We start from the raw sequence: 27,069 nt of genomic DNA on the forward strand, positions 1-27,069 counted from the left end.
TGCACCATACAGCCAGTTCCCAAGAACAAAAATCCTCCCCTGCTTCCACTAAATCCACCGCATGACGCTGGGGCTCCACTGGTGGAGCCAGGTGCGGTGGGGGCCCGTCTCCGGAACTTCAGCGACCGGTGGGTTCGCTCACAGGTGGATCCCTGGGTTCTACAAGTGGTATCTCAGGGATACAAGCTGGAATTCGAGATGTCTCCCCCTCGCCGTTACCTCAAATCAGCCTTGCCAGCTACTCCCCAGGACAGGGAGGTAGTGCTGGCGGCAATTCACAAGCTGTACCTCAAGCAGGTGATAATAAAAGTTCCCCTCCTTCAACAGGGACGGGGTTACTATTCCACAATGTTTGTGGTACCGAAACCAGACGGTTCGGTGAGACCCATTCTAAATTTGAAATCCTTGAACACTTATATAAGGAAGTTCAAGTTCAAAATGGAATCGCTCAGGGCGGTTATTGCAAGCCTGGAAGAGGGGGATTACATGGTATCACTGGACATCAAGGATGCTTACCTACATGTCTCCATTTACCCACCTCACCAGGTGTACCTCCGTTTTGTGGTACAGGAATGCCATTACCAATTCCAGACGTTGACGTTTTGTCTGTCCACGGCACCGAGGGTATTTACCAAAGTAATGGCCGAAATGATGATACTCCTTCGAAAGAAGGGAGTTATAATTATCCCGTACTTGGACGATCTCCTTATAAAGGCGAGGTCCAGGGAGCAGTTGTTGGTCGGAGTAGCACTATCTCAGGAAGTGCTACAACAGCACGGCTGGATTCTGAATATTCCAAAGTCGCAGCTGGTTCCTACGACGCGTCTGCTGTTCCTGGGTATGATTCTGGACACAGAACAGAAGAAGGTGTTTCTCCCGGAGGAGAAGGCCAAGGAGTTGTCATCTCTGGTCAGAGACCTCCTGAAAACAAAACAGGTGTCGGTGCATCACTGCACGCGAGTCCTGGGAAAGATGGTAGCTTCTTACGAGGCAATTCCATTCGGCAGGTTCCATGCAAGGATCTTTCAGTGGGATCTGTTAGACAAGTGGTCCGGATCGCATCTTCAGATGCATCGGCTGACCACCCTGTCCCCGAGGGCCAGGGTGTCTCTGCTGTGGTGGCTGCAGAGTGCTCATCTTCTCGAGGGCCGCAGATTCGGCATACAGGACTGGGTCCTGGTGACCACGGATGCAAGCCTCCGAGGTTGGGGGGCAGTCACTCAGGGAAGAAACTTCCAAGGACAATGGTCGAGTCAGGAGGCTTCCCTACACATAAATATTCTGGAACTAAGGGCCATTTACAATGCCCTAAGTCAGGCAAGACCCCTGCTTCAAAGCCAGCCGGTGCTGATTCAGTCAGACAACATCACGGCGGTCGCCCATGTAAACCGACAGGGCGGCACCAGAAGCAGGATGGCGATGGCAGAAGCCACAAGGATTCTCCGATGGGCGGAAAATCACGTGATAGCACTGTCAGCAGTGTTCATTCCGGGAGTGGACAACTGGGAAGCAGACTTCCTCAGCAGGCACGACCTCCACCCGGGAGAGTGGGGACTTCATCCAGAAGTCTTCCAGCTGATTGTAAATCGTTGGGAAAGGCCACAGGTGGACATGATGACGTCCCGCCTCAACAAAAAGCTAAAAAGATATTGCGCCAGGTCAAGGGACCCTCAGACGATAGCTGTGGACGCTCTAGTGACACCGTGGGTGTACCAGTCGGTTTATGTGTTCCCTCCTCTTCCTCTCATACCAAAGGTACTGAGGATAATAAGAAAGAGAGGAGTAAGAACTATACTCATCGTTCCGGATTGGCCAAGAAGGACTTGGTACCCGGAACTACAAGAAATGATCTCATAGCCTCTTGGCCTCTGCCTCTTAGACAGGACCTGCTACAGCAGGGGCCCTGTCTGTTTCAAGACTTACCGCGGCTGCGTTTGACGGCATGGCGGTTGAACGCCGGATCCTGATGGAAAAGGGCATTCCGGTTGAAGTCATTCCTACGCTGATAAAAGCTAGGAAGGATGTGACGGCAAAACATTATCACCGCATATGGCGAAAATATGTTGCTTGGTGTGAGGCTATGAAGGCCCCCACAGAAGAATTTCAGCTGGGTCGATTTCTGCATTTCCTACAGTCAGGAGTGACTATGGGCCTAAAATTGGGATCCATTAAAGTCCAGATTTCGGCCCTGTCTATTTTCTTTCAAAAAGAACTGGCTTCACTGCCTGAAGTTCAGACGTTTGTTAAGGGAGTGCTGCATATTCAGCCCCCTTTTGTGCCCCCAGTGGCACCTTGGGATCTCAACGTTGTGTTGGATTTCTTAAAATCACATAGGTTTGAGCCACTTCAGACCGTGGAGTTGAAATATCTCACGTGGAAAGTGGTCATGCTTTTGGCCTTGGCTTCGGCTAGGCGGGTGTCAGAATTGGCGGCTTTGTCCTGTAAAAGCCCCTATCTGATCTTCCATATGGACAGGGCAGAATTAAGGACTCGTCCCCAATTTCTCCCTAAGGTGGTATCAGCGTTTCATTTGAACCAACCTATTGTGGTGCCTGCGGCTACTCGGGACTTGGAGGCTTCCAAGTTGCTGGATGTAGTCCGGGCCCTGAAAATCTATGTTTCCAGGACGGCTAGAGTCAGAAAGACTGACTCGCTGTTTATCCTGCATGCACCCAACAAGCTGGGTGCTCCTGCTTCTAAGCAGACTATTGCTCGCTGGATCTGTTCCACGATTCAACTTGCACATTCTGCGGCTGGACTGCCGCATCCTAAATCAGTAAAAGCCCATTCCACGAGGAAGGTGGGCTCTTCTTGGGCGGCTGCCCGAGGGGTCTTGGCTTTACAACTTTGCCGAGCTGCTACCTGGTCGGGATCAAACACGTTTGCAAAATTCTACAAGTTTGATACCCTGGCTGAGGAGGACCTTGAGTTTGCTCATTCGGTGCTGCAGAGTCATCCGAACTCTCCCGCCCGTTTGGGAGCTTTGGTATAATCCCCATGGTCCTTACGGAGTACCCAGCATCCACTAGGACGTCAGAGAAAATAAGATTTTACTCACCGGTAAATCTATTTCTCGTAGTCCGTAGTGGATGCTGAGAGCCCGTCCCAAGTGCGGATTGTCTGCAATACTTGTATATAGTTATTGCTTAACTAAAGGGTTATTGTTATGAGCCATCTGTTCAGTGAGGCTCAGTTGTTATTCATACTGTTAACTGGGTATGGTTATCACGAGTTGTACGGTGTGATTGGTGTGGCTGGTATGAGTCTTACCCTGGATTCCAAATCCTTTCCTTGTAGTGTCAGCTCTTCCGGGCACAGTTTCCCTAACTGAGGTCTGGAGGAGGGGCATAGAGGGAGGAGCCAGTGCACACCAGATATAGTACCTAATCTTTCTTTTAAGAGTGCCCAGTCTCCTGCGGAGCCCGTCTATTCCTCATGGTCCTTACGGAGTACCCAGCATCCACTACGGACTACGAGAAATAGATTTACCGGTGAGTAAAATCTTATTTTCTTTTTGAGACCACGCCCCTGTTTTGGGGGGCGCAATACTTTAATTGCATGGGCGCCGGGAGGGGGGAGGGGTGAGTTCCACCACCTCTCTAGGACCACTTTAAGCACTATTCACAGGTATGTCTTCGAGGTCCATTATATGCAAATAGGAGGAAGAGATAGACCAAGCTGGTAGTCTAGTAGTTTAAAAAGTCGTATCCTCTTAGAAATACTACATAATATTATTCAAAGTGATGTAAAAACGGAAAGATAAATCAGTGTACACATACTTTCACTATATATTATTTTTCTTTCCTATTTAGGACCTGGAATGGGAGCTCCCTTGTTGTCAGTAGCAATAGTGGCACGTACTGTAGCTCAGCTGTGGAAGAAGCCTCTGCTGGGGGTGAATCATTGCATTGGCCACATAGAGATGGGGCGACTGATTACTGGTGCTGAAAATCCCACTGTGCTGTATGTGAGTGGAGGCAATACACAGGTAAATCAATAGAAACCCTTCCATATCAGCAAGGAAAAGATAAGGCATTCTAACTTAATTTGACTGTATCTGCTTTCCTAGGAAATGTAAACAACTTTATTAGTGTAACTGTGGTTAGAACTGTATACGGCAGAGACGCACTGGAGTGATTCAAGATAGAAGCACTGAGGAGGGAGAAGGGGGGGGGGGGGAGGGATATCCAGGATACATCAATACATCAGTCAAGAGGCTAAACAGAGATTCCCCAGGTTTGCATTCTACTCTATCCATTTCAGATGCTCCACTACAGCCTCCAGTTGGCTCCTCTAGTTATCACCAAAATCATGGTTTTAATACCAGTACACTTTGCTTTATCAATGAGTCACGATTGTTCCTTGCCTGGATAATACCCTGGTAAGGGTTCACACAGAACAGACCATTCAACTTTTTGGAACTGGATTATTGATAGGGCTATGTCTTCCCATATAACCACCTAGGCCTTCATTTAACTGTGTCCAATAAATAGTGATTCTCCAGGGAGCAGGGATTCTCTCCTTTCAGGGTTCTTTTTCCCTTTTGGCCAGTTGTACTCCATCTTGCGGTACTGCATGAAAGTGGTGGGGAGAGTTGTCTCCATGTCATAAGCAGCCCCACAGACACAGTTACATGTGAGTTACTATCCTGAGGTACAATGTTACAACAGTATCAGATTGTGCATAACATGTACATTGCCTATGTATACCATTATCCAAAAAATAATATACAGGTTGAGTATCCCATATCCAAATATTCCAAAATACAGAACTTTTTGAGTGAGAGTGAGATAGCGAAACCTTTGTTTTCTGAGGGTTTAATGTACACAAACTTTGTTTAATGCACAAAGTTATTACGAATATTGTATATTAAATGACCTTCAGGCTGTGTGTATAAGGTGTATATGAAATATAAATGCATTGTGTATGTACACAAACTTTGTTTAATGCACAAAGTTATTCAATATATTAGCTAAAATTACCTTCGGGCTGTGTGTATAAGGTGTATATGAAACAAATATGCACTAGGTGCTTAGACTTGGGTCCCATCACCATGATATCTCATTATGGTATGCAATTATTCCAAAAATACAGAAAAATCCGATATCCAAAATACTTCTGGTCCCAAGCATTTTGGATATGGGATACTCAACCTGTATACTAAATAATATAAAATATAGGAATAACTTAATGGGGTGGCCAACATCAAACATTAACATTTAAAACTGATGGAAGACCCACTGATGTGTGTGTGTGTGTGTGTGTGTGTGTGTGTGTGTGTGTGTGTGTGTGTGTGTGTGTGTGTGTGTAAATAGTGTTCATTCTAGCACCCTGACCTTTCAAATCCAGTGCAGTTCCTCTTTCCTGCCTGGGGTGTGGTTCTCTGCTCTGGTGCTTCTCAGCACACACAGGTCTGTATCACAGCACTGAGTAACAGATCAGAGTGTGCTGAGAAGCACCACAGCAGAGAGCGACACCCCAGGCAGGAAAGAGAAACTGCATGGATTTTGAAAGGTGCAGGGTGCTAGAATGAACACATATATATATATATATACAAACAGAGAACCCAGCACTCACCAAAGTAAACTCACTTATCCTCAACAATTCAATAAATAAATGATGGGGGTTTAGTTGGTGGATTGGCCAATGCACGGAAGCCTGTATACCGATTCAAGGTACCCCACCTTCATACAGGTCCTACACTATCACAGAGTCTTAAAACCTGACTACCACACTGCTGCATCATCTGCCTGCTAGATGTAATGTGTACCTGCCACAGACTTATATGGCTTTTAAAGGCACACTAGTCACCTATTGCACTGGCTCAAAGATGATTGCTAAAAAACAGCTGAGACAGGTTCAGGATAATAAAGTCCACACAGGGGTGCATGAGAAAGCTAGTGGCCACGGTTAATAAGAGCTAACCATAGATTAACCCCTTCATATACACACAGAGTAAAAACCACAGCACTCACCGCACCAGAAGCGGGGCACAGCTATGCACTTACCACTCACAGGGTGGGGTGCATGTAACACTGCACTCTCCACCACAGAAGCGGGGTACACAGCTGTACTTACCACTCACAGGGCGGGGTGCATGTAGCCCATGACCACATCGCTCTAATATATACAAACAGAGAACCCAGCACTCACCAAAGTAAACTCACTTATCCTCAACAATTCAATAAATAAATGATGGGGGTTTAGTTGGTGGATTGGCCAATGCACGGAAGCCTGTATACCGATTCAAGGTACCCCACCTTCATACAGGTCCTACACTATCACAGAGTCTTAAAACCTGACTACCACACTGCTGCATCATCTGCCTGCTAGATGTAATGTGTACCTGCCACAGACTTATATGGCTTTTAAAGGCACACTAGTCACCTATTGCACTGGCTCAAAGATGATTGCTAAAAAACAGCTGAGACAGGTTCAGGATAATAAAGTCCACACAGGGGTGCATGAGAAAGCTAGTGGCCACGGTTAATAAGAGCTAACCATAGATTAACCCCTTCATATACACACAGAGTAAAAACCACAGCACTCACCGCACCAGAAGCGGGGCACAGCTATGCACTTACCACTCACAGGGTGGGGTGCATGTAACACTGCACTCTCCACCACAGAAGCGGGGTACACAGCTGTACTTACCACTCACAGGGCGGGGTGCATGTAGCCCATGACCACATCGCTCTAATATATACAAACAGAGAACCCAGCACTCACCAAAGTAAACTCACTTATCCTCAACAATTCAACAATTTATTTATTGAATTGTTGAGGATAAGTGAGTTTACTTTGGTGAGTGCTGGGTTCTCTGTTTGGAGTGTTACATGCACCCCACCCTGTGAGTGGTAAGTGCATAGCTGTGCCCCGCTTCTGGTGCGGTGAGTGCTGTGGTTTTTACTCTGTGTGTATATGAAGGGGTTAATCTATGGTTAGCTCTTATTAACCGTGGCCACTAGCTTTCTCATGCACCCCTGTGTGGACTTTATTATCCTGAACCTGTCTCAGCTGTTTTTTAGCAATCATCTTTGAGCCAGTGCAATAGGTGACTAGTGTGCCTTTAAAAGCCATATAAGTCTGTGGCAGGTACACATTACATCTAGCAGGCAGATGATGCAGCAGTGTGGTAGTCAGGTTTTAAGACTCTGTGATAGTGTAGGACCTGTATGAAGGTGGGGTACCTTGAATCGGTATACAGGCTTCCGTGCATTGGCCAATCCACCAACTAAACCCCCATCATTTATTTATTGAATTGTTGAGGATAAGTGAGTTTACTTTGGTGAGTGCTGGGTTCTCTGTTTGTATATATTAGAGCGATGTGGTCATGGGCTACATGCACCCCGCCCTGTGAGTGGTAAGTACAGCTGTGTACCCCGCTTCTGTGGTGGAGAGTGCAGTGTTACATGCACCCCACCCTGTGAGTGGTAAGTGCATAGCTGTGCCCCGCTTCTGGTGCGGTGAGTGCTGTGGTTTTTACTCTGTGTGTGTATATATATATATATATATATATATATATATATATAATATATATATATTTACATAAATATTCTGAAGGATAGGATATAGATACATAAAGAGCACTAGTAAGTAAGTAGATCATCTACCAAATCTACTCAAAATGGAGCATAGACTGGGCACTTTTTTGCACTTTCACATCTTTTGCTCCCATAGATATGCCACAGCAATTACTTGAACATTGCTGATTGTGCACCGCAGAGTCGGTGACGGTTTCACCTACCTCCACTACCAGAGCCACAACGCCACTATTATTGCATACTGTGAACTGAAACTTTACCAAAGTAAGTTGTACATATATACCAACCGTAGTGCAAAATTTCTTCAAAATTGAAGATGGTGAAGTGGGGCCGATATTCAAAATTGGTCCACTTGACACGGAATGACCCTTTTGGGTAATTTACGTCCATTTAAGAAACAAACACCTGTAACTCCCACCTGCGATGTTTAAAACACCTGTCCCACCCCATATGCCTGTCCCACATCTTTTAACCCACTATTTGCACAATTCACCCCAATAATAACAATTAAGCTAGTTGATAACTTCAAATTGCATAATTGGTCATTGGCTGGCTGTCCATGGGGTTCAGAACCAGATCCCAACATTTTTACCTTAAAATAAGTATTTTCCCTGACTTTGCAAGAAAAACTAATTCTTGCGTTGTGGTGAAAAAAAACCTGTTTCCAATTGATTATGCCCCATAGAGAGGTTTGAAATATACTTTATGCAGTTACATTTATTTTGTGGGAATCTTGCACAGGATGTAGCCTCTAGCACATATGTTACCTTCCATGGCTAAAATGTAATAGTCTGCTAGCTGTCGGCAGTGGCAAGACTTTGGTGAGGTAGATGCTAGATTTAAAACAGCAATTTGTTTTAGGGCAAACCTAACCTTTAAATTATACTGCCACTTTAAATCTAGAACATACATTGACAAAATCTCGACGGTGCTAGCAAGCTACTACATGTGGGCCAGTTTCTTGCCTCCTGTGCGCCAAGGTTTATTAGTTGGGTACATCAGGACGCAATCTTGAAATTAGTTTGAGGAACCTTTTCTGAGAGTTATCTTAAGTGGGACATAATTATGGGCATAGTACTACCAGACTGCACCTGGAGAATGCCTAAGTTCAGGTATCTGTAGCATAGCTCACTTGGAAATTCAAGTAAATGGTACTCCTAATTTCTTATCAGAGTATAATTCACCAAATGAGGTAATACCAAAGTTGATCATAACTTATCTTTCCCCATTTGCCAAATTCACAGTCGATGCCTGCCTCACCAAAAATTTCATTTGCCAATTTCCAAACATCTTCCAGTTTCGATAAAAACAAAGAATTGGGCTTCCATCTCCTCATCCCTGGAATGTGAAAAAAGAGGCACTTTAATCTCTGGATGGAAGGGGGTTATTCAGAGTTGTTAGCCAACCAAAAAAGTTAGCAATTGGGTAAAACCATGTTGTTCTGTAGGTGGGGCAGATGTAACATGTGCAGAGAGATTTAGATTTACATACCGATGAGATACTTTAGGTCACCACCCAAGAACGCACATGGTTTTCCCCCACGAGCTCTATTACTTGCAACTCAATACTCATCAGCGATGTCCGCATACAGAAAGTGGAAAGCATGCGCTGTTGGGGGTTTTCTGGACTTTTCTCGCATGTGCAATAGCAAAGAATCATTTAGTTATGCAAACATCAGCACTGCCACTGCCCAGTGCATCAAGTGTTGGGGTAAATTTCAGGCAAAGGATTTACTTCCAGAATAGTATTTGGGAGGAGATGATACACACCATGTGCTTGTCTACATGTACATTTATTATATGTAAGCACGATTGCAGGTGTGCACGTATGTAATTTAGGGCCTGATTCTGAGTCACACACAATGCCAATGTTCATGTACAGTAGATGAGCAATTTTTTTGCTACTGTATACATGCGATGTACAGTGTTTGCACAAAGGCGATATGACGACTGAGGCACACAGTATCAGAAATGTCTTGGAATAGTGATGGGCGTTTTCTGGGCGCTAGCTTAGCACACACGCGGAGATGGGCTGTGTAAGAGGAGTGTAGTGGGGATGTCAGTGAAAGTGTTTGCGGTACAGACACTGAACCGCTTACATACAGGCCATACGGGATGGAGAAAATGCACCTGCCATAGGGCTGGTGCAAATTCTGATGGTGTACGTTCCGATGGTGCATCAGACACACCAATTGGATTTTCAGTGTTTAGGGATGCTGAAAGTGGCCGTCTCTGTCCTTACACATTTAGATGCACCGATGTACACAAGGGATGGACTTTGTGCATTTGCATAAAGTCCTTGACGGCAGACCGCCAGTAAGCCGCGGCCACTTCTGTGTCCACCTCTGAATCAGGCCCTTTAGCTTTGTTTATAATTATAGATGCAGTAATAGAAATTAAGGCTGATGGTAGATCTGTAAGCGGATATCGTATTTTCTGGTACAGGTCATTGCATACTCTGAACGGCGGTATCGAATATTCGGCGAGACGATAGACATTGCTGTAGGAAATTGTTTGGATCGTTTTGCCAGAGTACTAAAGGTAACAGACATTCAGCATTGTTGTAATTAGAATAGTCCATGGAAAGCATATTTGTTTATATAACAATTATTTATAATTAATTTATTATTCAGTACATCCATTTTAAGGAAAATAGATCTTGTGTATAATTGCATTAGCAATTACCGTAGCTCCTAGTTAATACCTGAAAATATGAGAAGACTAAGTTTTATGTCGTACTTGGTTAGGTGCCGAGTCACACACAGTGATGCAATGGCCACCATGTAACTTGATCAGTGTATTCAAAATATGTATTTGTAGTCATGCTAAATTGCTTCCTGTTTTGTCTTTTATCTTCCCAAGATCTCTAATGACCCCAGCCCTGGTTATAACATTGAGCAGATGGCTAAGAAGTGAGTATCAAAAAGTGCCTTATACACAAGTTCTCATTCAGATTGTCCTTTTCTCAGTCACTGATAACCCTCTTACAGCAAATGTGGCAGGTCACACCCGGGAGCCTGACACGGGCGCCCCTCTCTGCTGCTGTTTCCAGCCAGGCATATTGCCAGTTGGTGACGTCAGCGATGACACGGGGGCGGCGCTTGGAGACCACATGATCACCAAGCACCGTCCGTATATACACTGTGACAGGAAACGGGTCGATGCGACTCGGCTCCCGTTTACACAGCACAGCGAGTTATGTTGAACCCGTGTTCAACCCTGCAAACTACCCGAGTTGGAATACCGGTTCACTCGACTCAGGTTATTCCAACTGGGCCCATTACACCGCACAGCAGCACAGGTTATGCACGCTCATGTGCAATAACCCGTGTTAGAAGCTGGTGGTGTAAAAGGGGTACGAGTGTCCTTTGCCTGCCATTTCTGATATTTTATTAACAGCAATAAAGTCAGCTAGTTGTGTTTTGGTATTTTTGTTTTATTTTGGAACCCATCTGTAGATTATATAATTGCATTTTGTCCCAAGACACAACAGCTCAGAGTTAATTTCATTAAAGACGGCCAACAGTATACATACTTAAACTGCCTTCAGTTTTGTTTGCATATTATTACATGTACATACGTGTTTGTTAATTTCTGCATATTTAGTTAACATGTTCTTTGTGAATTTTTAACATATTTAATAAAAAATAACTATAACATTTTTATCTAAACAATTGTGAATAGAAATTCATCTGTTATCATGATGCCAGCCTCAGTAGGTTGTTTAGACCCTGGATTATTCACCTTGCAGGTTAAAGGTTTTGTTTCATTTTGATTCTCAGGGGCAAAAAGTTTGTGGAATTACCGTACACTGTAAAAGGGATGGACGTGTCCTTTTCCGGTATTCTGTCCTACACGGAGGTGAGAGAGGCTGGGAAAAGTTCAAATACTCTACTTTCTAGCTGTCTCTTGGATATTTTCTGAGAACTTGCTGTTTTTGTTAAATCGTTGTCACTTTGTCTGTGTCTAACTGGTTCTATCTAGAGAAATAATTGAAATTGTGTGATTTTTCTTTTTCAGGTTTTTTGTGTGCTAACTAGCATAACTCATTATTGTAAGAAGGTAGATTTGTCTATTTGGTGGATTGGTAGTCAAATACAAGCGGTTGGGTATGTGAGTTTGACTTTGAAAATATCGACAATTAGAACGGGAACAGTGTGAGATCAGCATGCTGACATTAATATAGCATTTGTGGGTTTTACAACTTGAGACTTGATGGTTAAAACATCATGTTTGACGTTGCAAAGCCAACACTGTTAAAATGATTTAAATTGCATTATTAGCATGTTGGCATGCCAGATCAACCTCAGCAGTGTTCCTTCTTCCCAAATGCTGGTTCTTAATATATGATATACAAATTATTTTTAGGCACATCGTGCAGGCATTTGAGGTCACCAGATCGGTGTCTGCCAACAATGCGTAACATAAAAATGTTATTTCAGATTTGATCTGCCTACTCTGAATGACAAGCTGGGTGAATAGCTAGCTTGTGTAGTACTCAAGAATACCACACACATGAACTAATTTACATTTGATAAACACCCAGGAGACTACTGCATTATCCAAGGTACTGTACAAGCCACCATGGTAGACACACTCACACTCTCACAGGAGTTGTGCTGCAGGATTTAAATCCGCAATTGTTTTTTTGTTTTTTAATGAGAATACATGTCGTGTTTTATAGTTTTAATAAAGTGGCGCTTTAAATCCTGCGGCAAAAGTGCCAATTACCGCACAGTCTCTTGTACTGCCCATAACATCACAGGTGCTGTAGGTTTGTCTATAGACAATTGCATAGGCTTTATCTCACAATTAAGTTTCCATATTAACATATAGCTCTTCGCTTATCTGAAACTATCTGCCAACCCTACCTCTTAAGCCCCATAGACACGGGGGAGATGTGTGCTGAGTGATCTAGCACAGACCGCTCAGCACACATCTCTCCCCTGTGTGCTGAGCGAGGAGGGATGGGGAGACTGGAGGGCCACTGATTTCACCCAGCGGTGAAATGAGCGATCTCACTATATTTGTTTTGCATGCAGGCCAAATCTAGAGCCGGCGATAGCGATGTCGCCGGCACCCTACACAGAGAGTTCCGTGCTAAATTTGGATCTTTCCGTGTGTACCCCCCTGTAGCTCTTCACTAGATCTACGTCTCTCATCCACACTCGTAATCCGCTCCCATTCATGTTTGCAAGACTTTCTATGGGCTGCACCCACTCTGTGGAATGCCCTCCTACGCACGATAAGATTCTCTTATAGTCTCCAATCCTATCAGCTTTCCCTTAAAACTCACATCTTCAGGAAAGCTTATTAAATTCCGGAACCGCATACATAACCTTCATAAGCTTTCCCATCCAATTACAGTACTTTGCAAACGTTTTAGGCAGGTGTGGATAAAATGCTGCAAAGTTAGAATGCATTCAAAAATAGAAGTGTTAATAGTTTAATTTCATCAATTAACAAAATTCTAAATGTTGGATCCATTTTATATATATATATATATATATATATATATATATATATATATATATATATAATTTATTTTTATTTATTTATTGTTTACTATAATCGGTACACGTATACACATTCATGCTAGGGTTCATTTTGTTGGCAGCCAATTAATCTACCTGTATATTTTTGGATTGTGGGGGGGAACCGGAGTATCCAGAGGAAACCCATGAAAGTACAAGGAGAATATGCAAACTCCACACAGTTAGGGCCATGGTGAGAATCGAACACATGACCTTAGTGCTGTGAGGCAGTAATGCTAACCATTACTCCAGCCGTACTGGCCATATAGCAGTGTTCGCAAATACGCGCTATAGCGCGTATTTTACCCTGATCTGTGCTCCGGGGACTCACTTTTCTAAACTGTGTGAGTCCCCTGGGACGCGCTCCGCTGAAGCTGGTCATCTTGTTTAAGTTCTCTTGTGGCAGCGCAGCGCAGCGCGGCCCCCCCCCCCTTCCCCCCTGACAGAGTGTGAGGACGGCTTCCCACACCCCCCCCCCTCCCCTCCCCTCCCCCCGATCACCTGCTGCAGCAGCTTCAAGGGGGGCCGGACAGACAGTGAGGACGCCCCCCCCCCCTTCCCGCCGATCACCCAGTGCAGCTTCACGGGAGCCGGACAGAGTGAGGACGCGCCCCCCCCCGCTGATCACCCGCTGCAGCTTCACGGGAGCCGGACAGAGAGCAAGGACGGCTCTGCGGCGCTACACACTGTGCTGCGGGGAAATTGAACGCCGGAGACCGCGGAAGGGTGAGCTGGACTTACGGTGGCGGCTGGGGGGCTGCTCATATCGGTGGGATAGCGGAGATGGGGGCTGCATGGCGCCGGCAAACATGTATTAAATGCAACATTTTTGTGGTATGGAGTGGGAGTGAGGCGAGAGGGTGACAGTGCTGCTGGTCTCTGCAGCATACAGGACCCTTGATACAACCAATGGATTTGAGTCATGCTGCCTGTAATTTATGTGCTGACTGATCAACTTCAGTGACACTCACTGTTCTGGCTGCCTTTGTTGGTTGCTGTTGGTTACTGCTGGTTGCCGCTGGTTACTGTAAAGGCAGCCAGCACAGTTAGTGTCACTGAAGTTGATCAGTCAGCACATAAATTACAGGTAGCATGACTCAAATCCATTGGTTGTACCAAGTGTCCAAAGTCATCAGGTCAGGATGTTGGCATTTAGTATATCGACACCAGCATCCCGATCGCAGCAAAGCTGACAAGAGTGACGAGTGCAGAGGGTACCCTAACCTCCCACCCCTAACCCTCCATTTCCCGCAGCCTAAACCTAACCCACCCCCTTAAGGCCCGTACACACTGGTCGATGTATCGGCCGTTCTCATGAACGGCCGAAACATCGCGGGACCGTCGGCCAGTGTCTACGGGCGATACGTCTGTGAACTCAGTCGTTCACAGACGTATCGCATCGGCCCCGCAGCACAGCAGACAGCCAATATATCTAACGATATATTGGCGCGTCGCTGTGTGTGTACGGGGCGGTCGTCCGGCCGCCCGTACACATGCTGCGGCGGCCGGCGGTGATTGACAGGTGAACTGGGCGGGCGCAAGCGCCCGCCTGCCCAATTCATGACGTCAGTCCCCCGACGGATCGGGCAGTGTGTATGCACAGCACACTGCCCGATCCGTACATAGATATATCTGCAGATCAATTGATCTGCAGATATATCTAATAGTGTGTACCCACCTTTAGTGCCTAACACTTATACCCCCTCTCTGCAGCCTAACCCTAACCTCCCCAACACCATATCCTATACCCGCAAGCTAAACCAGTGGCTGCAGTGCATACTTCCCTTCAGGATCCTGACTGTCAGGATATCGTTGCCGGGATGCTGATCTCCTCGGGATGCCAGCGTTGGCATTGTGGTGGCTGTCAGGATTCCGGCATCGGAATTACGGCTGCTGGGATCCCAACATCCAGGATCCTGAATGCATACTTTTGATATGATAACAGCCCAGCAGCACTGCCACCCTCCCTCCCCCACAACACTTTTGTAGTGTCTAAATCCAGTCTGGGGCTCCTATTATAGCGGCACCATAAAGCCATTCACCATAAAGCCATTACATACAGAAAATGTATTATTTAATAATGTTGTCCTGTTTTTTAATCATATAATTAAGTGCTCTGCCTGGCGCAATGTGAATAACGTGCTCTGCCTGGCGCAATGTGAATAACGTGCTCTGCCTGGCGCAATGTGTATAAAGTGCTCTGCCTGGCGCAATGTGTATAAAGTGCTCTGCCTGGCGCAATGTGAATAACGTGCTCTGCCTGGCGCAATGTGAATAACGTGCTCTGCCTGGCACAATGTGAATAACGTGCTCTACCTGGTGCAATGTGTGGCGCAATATGTATAACGTGCTCTACCTGGTGCAATGTGTTCCGCAATGTGTATAACGTGCTCTACCTGGTGCAATGTGTATAACGTGTATACTGTGTGGAATAATGTGAATTGGTACTATTATGTGACCACGCCCCTTCCCCACGAAGCTACGCCCCTAAAATATTCCAGCGCGCCTTCGGCGCGCACTGCCGCAGTTTTCAGTATCGGTGCAGGAGAACCGATTCTCTTTCTGCCACAAGGTCACCAAAATGTCTAATTACATCTAAAGTGCGGGGTGTCCTGTATGCTACACAGCCCAGCAGCATAGTCACCCCATCCTCCCCCTTGCACCCCTTTTATAGTATCCAAATCAAGTTTGTGTTTTTAGATTTGAATCATTAATAAGACTAATTAAAACCTTCATTCCGATGGGACCCAGAAAAGGACAGATAGGACCCCAATTTTTAAAAGTGAGGGGTCCCTGGGACCCACTTTTTTTTGGTCTCAGCGCGATCACTGCATATAGATTGAAAGCTTGCTGTCACGGCGGTGGTTGTTTGTGAACCGGGACTAGTACTGGACACTGGGTTTGGTCTTGAGCGCTGTGGACAGAATTGGGCTGGCTTGATGAATGATCTGCTCATGCAGACGTGGCAGTTTGGCAGAAGGCTCTATGTCAGGGGTTCTCAAACACTGTCCTCAAGGCACCCCAACGGTTCAGGTTTTAAGTTTATCTATGCTTGGCCACAACTGACTTAGTTAACACCTCAGTCAATTTGATTTAACCATCTGTGCTGAGCCATGGATATACCTAAAACCTGGACCGTTGGGGTGCCTTGAGGACCGCATTTGGGAACTTCTGCTCTATGTGAAAGGTGACCAGCTATGGGTACTGGAAAACACTGGTGGTAAGAACCACCAGTGCAATGAGTAGCTGGGTTGTCACCAAACTGAAAGTCACATGAGGACTGGTGAGTAAGGAATGCTGGGAGGGACTAGCAATGCCGGGTTATCGGATGCTGGACTGAACCAGCGTGACAGTTCACGAAGGCTGGTTGGAACCAGCGCCGTAGTTTGCAGAGCAAGCTGAGGATATCAGCAATGCAGGCAGTTCACAGAAGGCTGGACGGAACCAGCGCAGTAGTTGCAGAGGAAGCGGAGGATATCCGCAATGAAAGCAGTTCACAGAAGGCTGGACAGAACCAGCGCAGTAGTTGCAGAGGAAGCGGAGGATATCAGCAATGCAGACAGTTCACAAAAGGTTGGACGGAACCAGCGCAGTGATTGCAGAGGAAGCTGAGGGATATCAGCAATGCAGGTTTTCCTATGCTGGATGGAGCCAGCAAGGTAGATTGCAGAAGAAGCTGAGGATGTCAGCAATGCAGGTTTTCCAGATGCTGGGCAATACTATGACAGCGCACTGGGATTCCGAATGTTGTGGAATGCAGTGCCAGCACTGTTGGTTTCCCAGGTGCTAAGATGTGGTGATTCTGCACAGTATGTTAGTTGATGCTGCAGGGTGGTAAGACAGCAGTGGCAGGTTTTCTGGACACTGAAGTGCACTAACTTTGCACAGCAGGTTAACGGGATGCTGGTAGGAACCAGCAGAGTATCTAATACCGCTAAGGGATGCAGGACAGTCCCTCTGGATCACTGGAGGACTTCCACTGAATCTGGAGATGCTGAGATGAATTAGCAGCTATGGCCCTTAAAGTCATCCATGGAGTCAGGGAGTGGTTGAGATGACAACTGCACTGAGTCTATACCAGCAGGAGATTCTGGAGCTCACTCCAGGCTGATAGACACCAAAGCACTGACCGCTTGCCAGTGCTGATACTTAGAATTTATACCCAGTGCTTACAGCTGAGTGGATGAGCGGCTCACAAGATGCGGAAGTGAATCCGTATTGGCTCCAGGAAGATCACCTGACTTGAGACTGTCATGGTGCTGTCCATGGAACTGAGCGGTGGGAACCTTGGTGTGCTGCGGCCGTGGATGGCCGCTATGGCTGCTAGACATAGAGGCGCTGGAACAGAGTCCCGAGCTCCGAAGCGGGCAGTGGAGAACACCAGGGGAGCACACAAACGAGGGGTCGCGCACAGGCTTGCGGTGGAGGTAAGATAAAGCGCGGCTGGGGAGTGCAGATAACCTCCGTTTTGTGACACTTGTGAGCAGGGCCCTCCTGCTTCTTATTACTGTCTGTTATTACCCAGTTTTGTTGTATCACAGTTTTTTCTCTGACGTCCTAGTGGATGCTGGGGACTCCGTCAGGACCATGGGGAATAGCGGCTCCGCAGGAGACAGGGCACAAAATTTAAAAGTTTGACCACTAGGTGGTGTGTACTGGCTCCTCCCCCTATGACCCTCCTCCAAGCCTCAGTTAGGTTTTTGTGCCCGTCCGAGCAGGGTGCAATCTAGGTGGCTCTCATAAAGAGCTGCTTAGAGTAAAAGTTTTGATAGTTTTATTATTTTCAGTGAGTCCTGCTGGCAACAGGCTCACTGCAACGAGGGACCTAGGGGAGAAGAAGTGAACTCACCTGCGTGCAGGATGGATTTGCTTCTTAGGCTACTGGACACTAGCTCCAGAGGGACGATCACAGGTACAGCCTGGATGGGTCACCGGAGCCGCGCCGCCGACCCCCTTGCAGATGCCGAAGTAAGAAGAGGTCCAGAAACCGGCGGCTGAAGGCTTTCAGTCTTCATGAGGTAGCGCACAGCACTGCAGCTGTGCGCCATTGCGCTCAGGCACACTTCACACCGGCGGTCACTGAGGGTGCAGGGCGCTGGGGGGGGCGCCCTGGGCAGCAATGTTAATACCTTTCTGGCTAAAAAGAATACATCACATATAGTCCATGAGGCTATATGGATGTATTTCACCCCTGCCAGGTCTCAGAAAAACCGGGAGAAGAGCCCGCCGGAATAGGGGGCGGGGCCTATCTCCTCAGCACACAGCGCCATTTTCCTACACAGCTCCCCTGCTAGGAAGGCTCCCAGGCTCTCCCCTGCACTGCACTACAGAAACAGGGTAAAAAACAGAGAGGGGGGGCATTTTTTGGCGATATTATATATATTTAAGCAGCTATAAGGAAACAACACTTATATAAGGTTGTTCCTATATAATTATAGCGCTTTGGTGTGTGCTGGCAAACTCTCCCTCTGTCTCCCCAAAGGGCTAGTGGGGTCCTGTCTTCTATCAGAGCATTCCCTGTGTGTCTGCTGTGTGTCGGTACGTGTGTGTCGACATGTATGAGGACGATGTTGGTGTGGAGGCGGAGCAATTGCCGGTAATGGTGATGTCACCCCCTAGGGAGTCGACACCGGAATGGATGGCTTTGTTTATGGAATTACGTGATAATGTCAGCACGCTGCAAAAGTCGGTTGACGACATGAGACGACCGGCAAACCAGTTAGTACCTGTACAGGCGTCTCAAACACCGTCAGGGGCTGTAAAACGCCCTTTGCCTCAGTCGGTCGACACAGACCCAGACACGGACACCAAATCTAGTGTCGACGGTGAAGAAACAAACGTATTTTCCAGTAGGGCCACACGTTATATGATCACGGCAATGAAGGAGGCTTTGCATATCTCTGATACTGCAAGTACCACAAAAAGGGGTATTATGTGGGGTCTGAAAAAACTACCTGTAGTTTTTCCTGAATCAGAGGAATTGAATGACGTGTGTGATGAAGCGTGGGTTACCCCTGATAAAAAACTGCTAATTTCAAAGAAGTTATTGGCGTTATACCCTTTCCCGCCAGAGGTTAGGGCGCGCTGGGAAACACCCCCTAGGGTGGACAAGGCGCTCACACGTTTATCCAAACAAGTGGCGTTACCGTCTCCTGATACGGCCGCCCTCAAGGATCCAGCTGATAGGAGGCTGGAAAATACTCTAAAAAGTATATACACACATACTGGTGTTATACTGCGACCAGCAATCGCCTCAGCCTGGATGTGCAGTGCTGGGGTGGCTTGGTCGGATTCCCTGACTGAAAATATTGATACCCTGGATAGGGACAGTATTTTATTGACTATAGAGCAATTAAAGGATGCATTCCTTTATATGCGAGATGCACAGAGGGATATCTGCACTCTGGCATCAAGAGTAAGTGCGATGTCCATATCTGCCAGAAGAAGTCTATGGACACGACAGTGGTCAGGCGATGCGGATTCCAAACGGCATATGGAAGTATTGCCGTATAAAGGGGAGGAATTATTTGGGGTCGGTCTATCGGATTTGGTAGCCACGGCAACAGCCGGGAAGTCCACCTTTTTACCTCAAGTCCCCTCCCAGCAGAAAAAGACGCAGTCTTTTCAGCCGCAGTCCTTTCGTTCCTATAAGAACAAGCGAGCAAAAGGACATTCATATTTGCCCCGAGGCAAAGGAAAGGGTAAGAGACTGCAGCAAGCAGCCCCTTCCCAGGAGCAGAAGTCCTCCCCGGCTTCTGCAAAGGCCTCAGCATGACGCTGGGACCTTACAAGCGGACTCAGGGGCGGTGGGGGGTCGCCTCAAGAATTTCAGCGCACAGTGGGCTCACTCGCAGGTGGACCCCTGGATCCTGCAGGTAGTATCTCAGGGTTACAGGTTGGAATTCGAGAAGTCTCCCCCTCGCCGGTTCCTAAAATCTGCTTTGCCAACGTCTCCCTCAGACAGGGCGACGGTATTGGAAGCCATTCACAAGCTGTATTCTCAGCAGGTGATAATCAAGGTACCCCTTCTACAACAGGGAAAGGGGTATTACTCCACGCTATTTGTGGTACCGAAGCCGGACGGCTCGGTAAGACCTATTCTAAATCTGAAATCTCTGAACCTGTACATACAAAAATTCAAGTTCAAGATGGAGTCACTCAGAGCAGTGATAGCGAATCTGGAAGAAGGGGATTTTATGGTGTCCTTGGACATCAAGGATGCTTACCTTCATGTCCCAATTTGCCCTTCACACCAAGGGTACCTCAGGTTCGTGGTACAAAACTGTCATTATCAGTTTCAGACGCTGCCTTTTGGATTGTCCACGGCACCCAGGGTCTTTACCAAGGTAATGGCCGAAATGATGATCCTTCTTCGAAGAGAAGGCGTATTAATTATCCCTTACTTGGACGATCTCCTGATAAGGGCAAGATCCAGAGAACAGCTGGAGGTCGGAGTAGCACTAACTCAAGTAGTGCTCCAACAGCACGGGTGGATTCTGAATTTTCCAAAATCCCAACTGATCCCGACGACACGTCTGCTGTTCCTAGGGATGATTCTGGACACTGTTCAGAATAAGGTATTTCTTCCGGAGGAGAAAGCCAGGGAGTTATCCGAACTCGTCAGGAACCTCCTAAAACCAGGGACAGTGTCTGTGCATCAATGCACAAGAGTCCTGGGAAAAATGGTGGCTTCTTACGAAGCGATTCCATTCGGCAGATTCCATGCACGAATTTTTCAGTGGGATCTGCTAGACAAATGGTCCGGATCGCATTTGCAGATGCATCAGCGGATAAAATTGTCGACAAGGACAAGGGTCTCTCTGCTATGGTGGTTGCAGAGTGCTCATCTGTTAGAGGGCCGCAGATTCGGCATACAGAACTGGGTCCTAGTGACCACGGATGCCAGCCTGAGAGGCTGGGGAGCGGTCACACAAGGAAGAAACTTCCAGGGCGTGTGGTCAAGCCTGGAAACATCTCTTCACATAAATATACTGGAACTAAGAGCAATCTACAATGCTCTAAGCCTGGCAAACCCTCTGCTTCAGGGTCAGCCGGTGTTGATCCAGTCGGACAACATCACGGCAGTCGCCCACGTAAACAGACAGGGCGGTACAAGAAGCAGGAGGGCAATGGCAGAGGCTGCAAGGATTCTTCGCTGGGCGGAAAATCATGTGATAGCACTGTCAGCAGTGTTCATCCCGGGAGTGGACAACTGGGAAGCAGACTTCCTCAGCAGACACGATCTTCACCCGGGAGAGTGGGGACTTCATCCAGAAGTCTTCCACATGATTGTAGTCCATTGGGAAAGACCAATGGTGGACATGATGGCGTCCCGCCTCAACAAAAAACTGGACAGGTATTGCGCCAGGTCAAGAGACCCTCAGGCAATAGCTGTGGATGCTCTGGTAACACCATGGGTGTACCAGTCAGTGTATGTGTTTCCTCCTCTGCCTCTCATACCCAAGGTACTGAGAATTATACGGCAAAGGGGAGTAAGAACGATACTAGTGGCTCCGGACTGGCCAAGAAGGACTTGGTACCCGGAACTTCAGGAGATGCTCACGGAAGATCCGTGGCCTCTACCTCTAAGAAGGGATCTGCTTCAGCAGGGACCGTGTCTATTCCAAGACTTACCGCGGCTGCGTTTGACGGCATGGCGGTTGAACGCCGGATCCTAAGGGAAAAAGGCATTCCGGAAGAGGTCATCCCTACCCTGGTCAAAGCCAGGAAGGAGGTGACTGCACAACATTATCACCGCATTTGGAGAAAATATGTTGCATGGTGTGAGGCCAGGAAGGCCCCGACAGAGGAATTTCAACTGGGTCGATTCCTACATTTCCTGCAAACAGGATTATCTATGGGCCTCAAATTAGGGTCCATTAAGGTTCAAATTTCGGCCCTGTCGATTTTCTTCCAGAAAGAATTGGCTTCAGTTCCTGAAGTCCAGACTTTTGTAAAAGGAGTACTACATATACAGCCCCCGGTTGTGCCCCCAGTGGCACCGTGGGATCTCAATGTAGTTTTGGATTTTCTCAAATCCCATTGGTTTGAGCCACTCAAATCGGTAGATTTGAAATATCTTACATGGAAAGTAACCATGCTACTGGCCCTGGCTTCAGCCAGGAGAGTGTCGGAATTGGCGGCTTTATCGTATAAAAGCCCATATCTGATTTTCCATTCGGACAGGGCAGAATTGAGGACGCGTCCTCATTTTCTGCCTAAGGTGGTATCAGCGTTTCACCTGAACCAGCCTATTGTGGTGCCTGCGGCTACTAGCGATTTGGAGGATTCCAAGTTGCTGGACGTTGTCAGAGCATTGAAAATATATATTTCAAGGACGGCTGGAGTCAGAAAATCTGACTCGCTGTTTATACTGTATGCACCCAACAAGCTGGGTGCTCCTGCTTCTAAGCAGACGATTGCTCGTTGGATTTGTAGCACAATTCAACTGGCACATTCTGTGGCAGGCCTGCCACAGCCTAAATCTGTCAATGCCCACTCCACAAGGAAGGTGGGCTCATCTTGGGCGGCTGCCCGAGGGGTCTCGGCATTACAACTCTGCCGAGCAGCTACGTGGTCAGGGGAGAACACGTTTGTAAAATTCTACAAATTTGATACCCTGGCTAAGGAGGACCTGGAGTTCTCTCATTCGGTGCTGCAGAGTCATCCGCACTCTCCCGCCCGTTTGGGAGCTTTGGTATAATCCCCATGGTCCTGACGGAGTCCCCAGCATCCACTAGGACGTCAGAGAAAATAAGAATTTACTCACCGGTAATTCTATTTCTCGTAGTCCGTAGTGGATGCTGGGCGCCCATCCCAAGTGCGGATTGTCTGCAATACTTGTACATAGTTATTGTTACAAAAAAATCGGGTTGTTTATTGTTGTGAACCATCTTTTCAGAGGCTCCTACGTTATCATACTGTTAACTGGGTTCAGATCACAAGTTGTACGGTGTGATTGGTGTGGCTGGTATGAGTCTTACCCGGGATTCAAAATCCTTCCTTATTGTGTACGCTCGTCCGGGCACAGTATCCTAACTGAGGCTTGGAGGAGGGTCATAGGGGGAGGAGCCAGTACACACCACCTAGTGGTCAAACTTTTAAATTTTGTGCCCTGTCTCCTGCGGAGCCGCTATTCCCCATGGTCCTGACGGAGTCCCCAGCATCCACTACGGACTACGAGAAATAGAATTACCGGTGAGTAAATTCTTATTTTCCATTTGTAAAGTGCAATGGATTTTGCTGCGCTATATAAGATGATATATAAATAAATAAATAAATACTAAGTTTATATAATTGCTTTGGAGTTTAAGGATTATCAATCTTACATTTCTCACACCTCTTTCACTGAGCTGCAAATAACATTGTAATAATATTCTGTATGTGTCAGCTTGTACCCCTTCTAGTGATCCAGCCACCTTTGTTTGTGTAACTGATGTGACTGTGTACACTGTACACACCAATTAAAGTAAAGGTGATTCTTAAGAGATCTTTTCCTCATATAATTTAAAGAGATATTTTTTTTATTTCAGTTTTATTTAATTCACTTGGATATGCTGCCATACTGTAATACTGAAATGTTATTGTTCAGTGTGACATCCCGTAGCTCAATATTTCTTACACTTGTATATTTGCACAGCCGCTGCTGGATGTATCCCCTTTACACCAGTTAGCCACTGTCTTCTGTCAGGCTAGAGACCTTTAGAAATGGTCATTTTTGTTTTTCTCTATCATAAACCTGTAATATAAGCTCTTGAGAATCTCCAGCTTTATTTATTGCTTTCCTTTAGTGAGGAATATCCAGACCACCACTGCTCCTCCCACTTACTCTGTCATACTCCCACTTCTGTGAAGAACAGCGGCAGGGCAAGTGAGGAAGAGGGATGCCGTATGGCTTTAAGCATTTTTTAGTTTGCCTCAATAATTGTAATTGCGTGTTATCAAAAGTGCCCATATATTTTCAAAGTATGTTGATTTCTGCCTGCTGATCCCTGCGAACTATAACTCTTGATCTCTATTCACACCAAGGTATATTTTAGCAGTGTATGTAATTGTATTTGTAGAATATTAGTACTTGCTTATAGCTGATATTCTCTCTTGTATTGATGTTGGTCAGTGGAGTGGAGTTTATTAGCATACATGGGCTGGTGTTTACTTAACACAGGGTAATATAATTCCTTTGATTAGATGTCCAATTAGCTTCAGCTGAAGCCTTTGTAAATTAGAACTAGTATATGTTTGCATTCAGTTATGGGGCAGTTGTCTGCGGGGGCAGTTGTCTGAAGTTTAGAAATATAGGAAGTTTGGAAATTACAAAGTTAGGAAATTTTAAAAAGAACAGTTAAACCAACAGTTGAACAAACATTGAAAAACATTGGAAAGCAGGTAAATCTACCATTTAACTAACAATTTCTATAAGCATTTTCCTATCTATACTTTTCTCTTTATAAACACCATGCTCCACAAACTGATTTTCCTCATAGCACTTCATGGTATCCTCTATAAAATGACATCGTCCTTCACTATTCCTGTTATTTATCGCTCTGTACACATTGCAGCCTCATTAATCCACTCCCCTCTTATTAACACTCATGAGCTTTAAACCTATCTATGTAAACTAACTGTCACATCCTCTACCTGTCACCATAAACTATCACACACCTCCCCCAACTATACCTATCTCTCTCTTCTTCTGCTTCTACTAGCTGGTGACATATCCCCAAATCCAGGTCCCATCCACATACCACGCTCACATTCAGCTGATTCACAACAGAATATAAAATCAACAAACCTTATCAACATCACTTGTCTCCCATCTACCTCCAAGTCACTAAAATGTGCTTTATGGAATGCACGCTCTGTTTGCAACAAATTAACAGCTATTCATGACCTTTTCATAGCAAAAAAAATCAATATGCTCGCTATAACAGAAACCTGGCTCACACAATCAGACACTGCCTCCCCTGCAGCACTGTCACTTGGTGGCCTCCACTTCACACACACCCCCAGGCCTGGTAACCTCAAAGGAGGGGGTGTTGGAATATTACTATCCAAATGTTACACGCACATTGTTTTACCACCTGTTCCCTCACTCACATTTACATCCTTTGAGGTACACTCTATTAGGATTTTCACCCCTTTCTCTCTGCGTGTTGCAGCTATCTATCGCCCACCTGGGCAACCCAAAAAGTTTCTGGAAGAATTTTCTGCATGGCTCCCTCACTTTCCTCTGACATCTCCACCATCATTATGGGTGATTTCAATCTCTCTATTGACAGTCCACAATCTCCCCATGCCTCTAAACTACTCTCTCTAACCTCCTCTCTTGGCCTCTCCCAATGGACTGACTCCCCTACTCATCAGGAGGGCCACTGCCTTGATCTTGTATTCACCAGACTATGCTCTGTTTCTGAACTCACTAACACTCCTTTCCCTCTCTCAGATCACAACCTTATCACATGCATGCTCTCCTCCATTACTTCAAACTCAATGTCCATAAAGTCTACAAGGACACCTCTTACCCGCAGAAATATTAACGCTATTAATTTTCAACAACTATCTACCTCTCTGCAACCACTGCTTTCACCAATTTCTACATTCACCTCTCCAGAGACCGCTGTGTCACACCTTAACCAAACTCTAGTAACAGCACTTGATGAAGTGGCTCCAGCTACCCATCACACTCCACGTAGACTTAGATGTCAACCGTGGCACTCTAAATACACTAGACACTTACAAAAACTCTCACGAAAAGTTGAACGCCAGTGGCGTAAATCTCGTAGTTCAAGTGACTTTCTCACATATAAGACCACCTACCACTCTTATCGTACTGCTCTGGACACTGCCAAACAAACATATTTTCAATCTCTCATCTCTGCTCAAGCCTCTAACCCCAAGCGACTTTTTAATACATTTAAATCACTTCTTGTCCCTCCCTCACCTAACCCACCAGCCACTGTCAGTGCGCAAGATCTTGCTTCCTATTTCAAGGACAAGATTGACAAGATTCGAAATGAAATGGTATGCTCTTCCACAGCAAGTGACCTGCTCAATTCCCTGCCTGAACCCTCTAACACCTTCTCTTCCTTTGATCCTACAAATGAAGATGAAGTATCTGCACTCATCTGCCTACTCTAATACCTCTCCCCTTGACTCTATACCCTCACAAATTAGTAAAGCTCTGTCTACTGTGCTCATCCCAACCTTAACAAAAATCTGTAATCTCTTCCTGTCTACTGGTATCTTTCCTTCTCTATACAAGCATGCAGTGATTACTCCCATTCTGAAAAAACACAACTCTGACCCGAACGCTCTCTCTAACTACCGTCCCATCTCTCAGCTCCCATGCCCCTCCAAGCTACTGGAGAGACTTGCCTACACTCGCCTCACACACTTTCTTAACTCACACAGCCTACTGGACCCACTTCAGTCAGGATTTCGTGCCCAACACTCCACAGAGACAGCACTGACTAAGGTAGTGAATGATTTGGTCACTGCTAAATCTAAAGGACATTTCTCTCTACTTATTCTCCTTGATCTCTCTGCTGCTTTTGACACTGTTGACCACTCTCTTCTCATACAAACACTACAATCCCTAGGTATTCAGGACACAGCCCTTTCTTGGTTCTCATCCTACCTATCTAATCGCTCCTTCAGTGTTCGTTTCTCTGATTCCACCTCTCCTTCGCTACCTCTCTCAGTTGGAGTACCGCAAGGCTCAGTCCTAGGTCCTCTGCTTTTCTCTATCTATACCACATCTCTTGGCAAACTAATCAACTCTTTCGGATTTCAGTACCATCTGTATGCGGATGATACTCAAATCTACCTATCCTCCCCTGATTTGTCACCATCTGTATTGGGCCGTGTCACTGCATGCCTTTCTGCCATTTCATCTTGGATGACATCTCGCCACCTCAAACTTAATATTTCCAAAACAGAATTAATTATATTTCCACCGGCCAATAGTAGTTTCCAACCTGATATCTCTATCAC

At 46.2% G+C, this 27,069-nt stretch overlaps 1 protein-coding gene across 3 annotated transcripts in view; it reads left to right on the plus strand.

The window, feature by feature from the left end:
• Window positions 1-27,069, plus strand: part of OSGEP (O-sialoglycoprotein endopeptidase) — a 91,945-nt gene that overhangs the window by 33,234 nt on the left and 31,642 nt on the right. For all 3 annotated transcript variants that reach the window (XM_063913464.1, XM_063913463.1, XM_063913465.1), the window contains exons 4-7: window positions 3,813-3,988; window positions 9,989-10,084; window positions 10,406-10,455; window positions 11,326-11,404. In XM_063913464.1, the coding sequence (XP_063769534.1) occupies window positions 3,813-3,988; window positions 9,989-10,084; window positions 10,406-10,455; window positions 11,326-11,404 (401 nt within the window). The remainder of the gene's footprint in view (window positions 1-3,812; window positions 3,989-9,988; window positions 10,085-10,405; window positions 10,456-11,325; window positions 11,405-27,069) is intronic.

Source organism: Pseudophryne corroboree, chromosome 1 (genome assembly GCF_028390025.1).
Source record: "Pseudophryne corroboree isolate aPseCor3 chromosome 1, aPseCor3.hap2, whole genome shotgun sequence".
Classification (NCBI taxonomy): Eukaryota; Metazoa; Chordata; class Amphibia; order Anura; family Myobatrachidae; genus Pseudophryne; species Pseudophryne corroboree.